This window comes from Stegastes partitus, unplaced genomic scaffold (assembly GCF_000690725.1).
Source record: "Stegastes partitus isolate 25-593 unplaced genomic scaffold, Stegastes_partitus-1.0.2 Scaffold352, whole genome shotgun sequence".
NCBI classification, from domain to species: domain Eukaryota; kingdom Metazoa; phylum Chordata; class Actinopteri; family Pomacentridae; genus Stegastes; species Stegastes partitus.
The window spans coordinates 344,976-353,041 of NW_007578083.1; the positions used below are offsets into that span (position 1 = coordinate 344,976).

The 8,066-nt window shown below is 41.1% G+C and overlaps 1 protein-coding gene across 1 annotated transcript; it reads right to left on the reverse strand.

Annotated features, from left to right (window-relative positions):
• Nucleotides 1-2: 2 nt before the first annotated feature.
• On the reverse strand, nt 3-5,494 carry LOC103359078 (neuroblast differentiation-associated protein AHNAK-like; the record flags this gene model as incomplete). Its single annotated transcript, XM_008284276.1, has 5 exons — nt 5,469-5,494; nt 3,083-3,123; nt 2,826-2,946; nt 2,025-2,194; nt 3-1,871 (listed from the first exon to the last, which is right to left on the reverse strand). Coding segments are annotated over exons 2-5 (2,163 nt in total), but the record flags the coding sequence as incomplete, so codon positions are not given.
• Nucleotides 5,495-8,066: the final 2,572 nt, after the last annotated feature.

The window sequence follows — 8,066 nt, forward strand, 5'->3', positions numbered from 1 at the left end:
TTTGGGCTTTTTATTTTAGGAAATTTCAGCTTTGCTTTTGGTGAGCCAATGTTGACATTGGGAGTATTCACATCTAACTTGGGAGCTTTAATGTCCATGTTTGGCAAGTCAAAGTCAGGGGCATTAACCCCACCTTTCATCTTTGGAGCTTTCAGACTCCAATCTGGTGGGTTCACATCTGTATTTAGGTCCATATTTGGCCCTTTTGGTAATGTACCAGAAAGATTGACCTTAGGCATTTTCACTTTGCCCAAGCGAGGACTGACATCCCAGTCTGGAGCATGAACATCTGGCATTTTCAGTTTGCCTGATGACATGTCTAAGTCAACATTTTGGGTATTGAGGTCCAGTTTTGGGGCTTTGAGGTCAATCTTAGGCATATTTATGTCTGGTGCCTTTATTCCACCACTGAGATTGGGACCCGAGATATCTAGATCAGATGATTTTAGGTCTAAGTTAGGACCAGTTATGCCTGCATTGACATCCACATCTTTTTTCTTTGATAATGTGCCAAAGAGCTTAAATTTTGGCAGTTTAAGTTTGCCAGAGGAAGCATTTGCATCAATGTCAAATTTACTAGAAGCCATATTCACATCAGGCATATTAGGGTTTAGCTTTGCGTCTGTTAGATCAACACCAGGGAAATTAATGCCCCCTTTACCTTTCAGAGCAGAGACATCCATTTCTGGAGTTTCTAACTGATATCCAGGGCGTTCAACTTTAGAACCAGATAGCCCAAAGCCTGGTATTTTCAGTTTTCCGGATGGGCTTTTAATATTCATGTCAGTTGATGGTACATTTACGTCAACATTTGGGTGTGCCATTGCACCTTTGAAATTGGGTCCCTCCAATTCTCCATTAAAACTTGGAACTTTAATGTCTGGTAAATCAAATTTGGGCATTGCAAACTTAGGTGCCTTGTATTTTCCAGATGGACCTTCGATGCTGACTGATGGAGTGTCAGCAGCCAGATTTGGTCCTTGTGGGCTAGCTTTGGGAAGATTGATATCAGGTGTAGAAATCCCACCTTTCACCTTTGGATTTTTCAGACTCAGGTCAGGTGTTTTAACACCAACAAGGTTGGGAGATTCAAGGTAACTGGAGGGATCATCCACATTTAGATCTGGGTTTTTCAGTCTCTTGGAATACTGAGCATGAGGTCCAGAGAGGCCCAGGTCTGGCATTTTATATTTTGGCATTTTGAAATCATGGTTTGTTCCTTCAATGCTCACCTGGGGAACGCCAGTATTAAGGGATGGGCCAGTGATATTTCCTCCATCAAGGTTTAACCCCATTTTAGGGGTTGTAACATCTAAACCTTTTAAGTTTGTTGCGATTTCTGGAGCTTTGTAAGTTCTGTTGCTTTCCAGTCCAATTTGAGGTCTTTCAAGATTTGCCATTGCCAAGTCAACTGATGGACTGTCAGTATTTGGCAGTTGCATTCCAGCTGTAGCACTAACATTTGGATCCTCTGGTAATCTGCCAGACAGAATGAAGTCTGGAGTTTTAAGCTGTGGACTTCTTGCATCAAGTTCTAGTCCTGATTCCTGAGCTCTATTTAGAGAAGTCCCATTCAAGCCGAGACCAAACGGCGGAAGGTTCAGGTTTCTGCCATCTGTTAATTCTCTAGCACCAAACTGTGAATCAGCATCAGTGTCAGTGCTCAAAGTCTTGGATTTCAGAAGTCCAAAGTCAACTCCGAATCGAGGCAACCCCGTGTCATGTTTTAGGTTGACCTTGGATGAGCCTGGTATTGTTGGCTTGCCAGTAACTTCCCCGTTCACATACCCTTCCTCAGCATTAGGCTCCTCACCCCTCATAAACCTCTTGACTTTGGCATTGTAGAGTTTGCTGTAGGAGTCCTTCAGCATCTAGAAATTTAAGTCACAACTTAGTGAATAGATTGTAAGTGCAATGTCACAGTTGATGTTCTCTAGCAGCTGTTATGGCACCTGCTGCATACAGTTATGAAAAGTAATTAAATTACTAATTGATAAACTTGATAGTATCTGTATTCCACCTACTGTCTCGGGATCCCTGGCATACTGGTCCAGATTTCCGAGGCTCTTGCTCAGGTTGTTCCGCGTGAGGACTTGGATCTTGTCATCAAACGGTTCCATCAGCTTCAATACTTCTAACACCTCCTCTTTTGACAGTTGATCAAAATTTATTGTTGCTCCCAAAATTTCATCCCCTGAAAAAGAAAAATTAAAGTATTTGCATAAAACAGCAGCGTGATCTGGAGTCTAAACTCTTGGCACTAACTAACCAAGTAACTCCTCAGCTCAGGTCTTGCCAAACCTCCCTGACGGAGCTGGGAGAGATATTTCCTGGTGTGATGGAATGTTTGACACCTCAGACATACACTGTCTTTGTTTTTCCCTTCAGAACCATTGAACAGGAAAGTGTTCGAGACATTTCAAGCAAAAAGAAACTTGTGTTTTGATAGTTCATGACTTTTGTATAAGAAAATCACAACAGGAAACTCTAACAAAGCAAACATCGCAGACACGTTTCTAAAGTCATGCTTCAACCACAGTCGATTACAATTACACTGAGCGATTAAATAAATCTAAATTCATGTTCACATCCACTACAACAACATTGCTTTTCACAAAACAGAAATTGCAGCCAAAAGTGACCACAAGTTTTAAACAAAAACACTCAGAGTAGTTAATTACACAGCCTTGGACCTAAATCAAGAGTAGAATGATCTCTTCAAACTGAAGGTGTGTTCTTGCGGAGATAAACTATTTTACTTCTTGCTTTTAAAACAGTCAAAAGCAAAATGGAACAAAGCTTCAATACGGAGTCAAAGCTCATACCTTCCTTCAGTCCCTGGTCGGATGAGGCGCCGTTGTTGATGCTGGAGATGACCACTCCTCCCTCGTCTAACTGCTCCAGAGTCAGGGCCTCGGAGAGGCTCCGTCCTCTGCGGTGTGAAGGCTGCAAGCAAAAACATTTCATGTGTTTTCAGTGTTTCTAACAGAAGCACTCCTTCACCAAACAAACTAAAATGCAAATGTTATCGTATGCTGTATCTAATGAACAAAAAATACAACAGCAGGTTGATGCTTCATACCATGGTTCTTGTATTTCCCTGAAAGTCCACTCTGACTAAGCCTATGAGGGAGAAAAAAAAATCAGTGAACAGATTCCACTATTATGGCAATATGATAAATAACAGCTGTACATTTGTGACACCCTAACACATGGCAGAACATTCACAGGCCTTCCATCAGGTGAACCAGGTGAATTTAGCAAAGATCATAGCCACAGCTTCACCTCTTTAATCAGTTAAATTCAGCCAATGAACAGAAGGTAAAGTGGGTTTTCCTGACATCTAAAATGAACTCCATTTAAAAGTAGTTCAAAAACAAGGAGGGAAGAACAATGCCCATGAAAAATGTTTTTTAAAAAAAAGAAGAAGAAAAAGGACAAGTTAAGAATGTGTTGTTTTATGTGGGGAACGATATCAACATGTGACCTGTGCTGATGGCAGAGGAAGACAGGAAAAACTTTAACGTTAATTTAGTTTTTGTGCTGTATTTTCTACTTAACCCTATTCAGGACTTTTTGGACCCCAGGCCATTTGGTTTAGGTGACAGGTACTGCTTTTGTTCCTATTTTGAAGACTTTTTTTTAAATATGAAAAGAGGGACACTTGTCCTGCATTTGGAACCAAAAACACGTCAACTTATCAGAAAATGTATTTAACATCTTATAAATGTCTGCAATGAATATCAACAAATACTCTGCACACATTCTTTCTTGGGGTCTTCTAAGTACGACAACGTGAAAGTCCTGCACGGGGTTAAAGGAGGGACACCAGGTATCTGAGCAGATGCATCTCTCAGGTATTCCAGTTATGGCCTTGGGGTTGATGGGCCATCGCTGAGGAAAACCAGGAACAGGTTTATCGAGAGCGCTGTGAGTAAGTGTTCTGTATTTTGTTGTTTCCTTTTTTGTAAGCAGTAGCCACACCCGCTGCCTTCTGAGATTCTGGCAGAACTCTGACAGACCTGCCATGATTCCAGCACACATTACAATCTGATAATATCACATAAAATCCTGAACCAAGATGAGCTGGGATGAATGAAACCGGGCTTAATTCTACATCACTGCCTAACTGCAGCTTTTACAAAATCCAAATTAAACTATGAAAAATAGGATTCGTTTGCGACTACATGTGCATGATTTATAAAACACACATGCATTTATTCATTTATTTATTGGGTCATTATAAAGCAGCAGTGGGATCAGGTGTTAAGGACAAGTTTAAATAATGAGGTAAAGACCCTACGGCATAAAATGACATTCAAATTTTTCTGACTAAAATAAACATCAAGGAAATGGACACGAGGATGTTGTTATGGATCTTTAACAGAGTAGAGGCTGTATTATAGAGAGCTTTAAACGCAGACTGGAACTTGTAATGGATGTTAAAGCTGCTCGAATCTGACAAGACCTTCAAGATAAATAATAATTATATCAACACCAAGTGGCATTCACTGACAACATCAAAAGTACAGATTGAATTGTTCATTTTAAATTGTAAAGCAAACTACAGTACTCAGAAATGTCCACCTAGCATCCACTTTATTATCTAATGTAATCTATTACAACTGTCCATAAATTCTGCTTTTATGAAGCTTCCACATTTTAAATTCTTGTTGTCAAAAAGGTAATGATGGTGGTTTACTAGACTGCATTACATTCAGAGGGGTTTCCTCTAATATTGAGTTGTAATTGTTTGGAATATCTCACGTGCCCGGCTGGGTCTCAGGTGTTCCCTGACAGACGCCGTCATCGCCACAAAAACACCAGATTTTTGGAAGTCATCTCATATTGCACAGCCCCAGACGACATTTCAACAAAGGACGACGCTGGTTTACGAGTTTTAAAGTTGAACAACAAACATCTTACAGATAAGCCAAAGTCAACTCGCCTTCAGCTGCAAAAATGAAAACGTTCCGTCACAAAGAGATCAACGCAAAACACAGCAAGTCAACAAAAAGATTTTTTTTGGTTTCATTAGCAACACAAGATTGTGCACCATCAGCACTTTGGAAACCTGGCATGAGAGGAGCTAGTTTGTATTTTCTAATCATAAAGGACACGTCAAGGTGAGGAGTCCTTTTGAAAATACAAAACTGACGCGTTTAGATCTAATTTTTGGAATAAAAAGCATGAAAACAGACTGTGTGGTTGAGGAAAGTACCACCTTTTAAAAAACAACTCTAAGTTTGCTCCACACGTCAGCAGAAATGCATCCACAGAAACATGCAGGTTGAAACAGACATGAGCTCATATCTCATGATGCACTGGCTCTGGTTTGACAGAAACTAGCTGCCAACTGAACTTGAAATGCAGCCTGTTGTCACCCACATCCCGCACCTTAAGGACCAGCACCAGGCAGGATAAAGCAAACACACCGCTGGAAAGCAAACAGAAGAAATAAAACTGACCTCAGAATCCATCGGGCAGGTGTTTTTCTGTGTTGTTGGAGCTGTGTCGTAAAGTTACAGCGCAGACTTATCAGTCCATGCTGTTTGCTCTGCAGCCAGCAAATGACAAGAGGAGCGCCGCTCAGGTGGACCAATACTCGACTAGAAGCAGACAAACAGGTTCCACCCTAATATCCTGCCTCCATTAACTGTCAACAGACACAAACGCGCTCATTCACATCACACGCCCTCCTGCAAACACACCTTAACTACCACACGCCCATGGCTCATATGCATACAAACACAAACACAGCAGACACCAGGCCATCTGCATGCACACATAAACAGTGTACACGCATCCACAGGCATTTCAGCCAGCAGTATAGTTGACTTGCGACTTTCAGGAATCCAGACAGAGGAAAGAAAAACACACATAAACCAAACACCCCCCATGACAACATGATATGAGTGTTAACATGAGAAAAATGCTGACCTGAGCCAAGGGAGTGGCAGGCGTTCACCGTGTGAGTCACTCTGATTACAGTCACTTGTTGGGGACAAAGAGTGCCGTCTGTGTGAATCTGGAGAGAAAGAAAAGAGAATTCAGTGGCATTCACACAAGCATTATATAATCCTACCTGGAAAGGTACAGCTGCAGCTCTGACGTTATGCAGCAGACTTCTCAGGCAAGCCCGGTGAAACATCCATCCATCCATCATCTATACACCGCTTAACCCTCACTAGGGTCATGGGGGGCTGGAGTCTATCCCAGCTGACTCAGGGTGAAGGCAGGTTCACCTGGACAGGTAAGCAGTCTATCACAGGGCTACACTTAGAGACAGACAACCAAGCACACTCACATTCACACCTACGGACAATTTAGAATCACCAATTAACCTCAACATGTTTCTGGACTGTGGGAGGAAGCCGGAGAACCCAGAGAGGACCCACGCTGCACAGAGAAAGATCCCGGGTGTCCTCACCGGGGCGCGAACCGGCGACCTCCTTGCTGCGAGGCAACAGTACGAAGCACCGAGCCACCTTGTAACCCCCAGTTATTCATAATCAGTTATATTTTAATTAGGAACAAGCACCGAAGCTACAGATTGGTAACAAGACAAAATAGAGGCCTTTTAGAACCTGATGAGTATGTTCCACATCATGGCTCCGAGTGGTTCATGCAGCAACTCCAACAGCGCATTAAAAACAGCTTCTGAATGTTTATTTGATTCACAGTTCACCATTACAGCTGAAAGAATCAATTAAGTCAACGGAAATGACAATTTAATCATCTATCAATTGTCAAGAAGTCACTCTTCAAGTGAAATTTCATGGATTCAGGTTGTCAAATGTAAAAAGTTGCTGCTCTTCTTGGTGCTACATGACAGTAAAATGTATGTGTTCAGCGAAGTCGAATCCATTTGTGCCTTTTAACAAATATTCTAATCAGTGTGTGTGTATTTTCCTGAACAGTGTGACTTTGACACCAGTTTGTGGTGTTGTTCCAAACACACAGAACATCTAAAGAGAGACAAAAGAAGACAAAAACAACCACAGGAGGAATTCTTCAGTCGGCAAAATGACAACATCTTATTTATGACCGACTGCTGCATGACAGAGAAGCTCACTAAAAACATGACCTCTAATTCTAAAAGAAAAAAATGCTTTTGTTCCTTCAGTGCGATCACATGTAGAGAATGTTTATTGAGCTTAGAAAAGTGACAGCCAAAGTGAAATGAAAGTAATATAACATTCACAATCCATTATATTCTCATGATGATGAACCTTTCATATACAGTTCTTGTCATTAAGAAGAAAACAGGCAAGAATAATTACAGTGTGTACAGAGACTTCACAACAAAAAACAAAAGGGAAAAAAAGATGCTCTTCACATGGTAGGAGGAGGAAGCTGGTAAAATTGCTCAGATTGGTTTTAAGTGCCGTTTGGTAAAATGTTCATGAACTTTAGGAGCACAGCTACCAAAAAAACAAAAACTCCACATCGGTTTTTATTTCTTGGATGTAGTTTGGAGATCTAAAACACCAACACTAGCTCGTTAAATACGATCAACGTGGTGCATCTACGGTGTAAGATGGCCGTCATTAGGGCTGTACACCACCAGCCTGAGTGCAAAAGTGAAGTTAACCGTTTCCCTGAGGAACACCAAAGCAGGTCACTGTTTTCATGAAACACACTAACGAGGACCATGTTTAGTGTCACAGATCAGAAAACTATGACCAACATAAACGTTACTCTGAGCGGACGGAAAAGCTTTAAACGGACAAGATGGTACATGAGAGTTTATTTTATTTGTACGTCTGCCCATTGTTGAAGAACCGTATTCAAGCTTAAAGCTCAGGGTCGTGTTTCGATTCTAACATTTTGTAAGTGTTTACAACAGGCTTCAAAACTAACAAGACAAAAACAAACAAACAAATAACTAATACAAACTTAAATTTTAAGTAGCAGCTGACAGAGAGTATGCATTTTTTTTAATATATATAAATATATTCCCTTGTACATTTAAGTTCCTTCCGGTTACAAGCCACAGATCCCATCAGCCAGCACACCGTCCCCTCCCATTAAAGAAAAGACAAAATCCACAACAGTCACTCAAA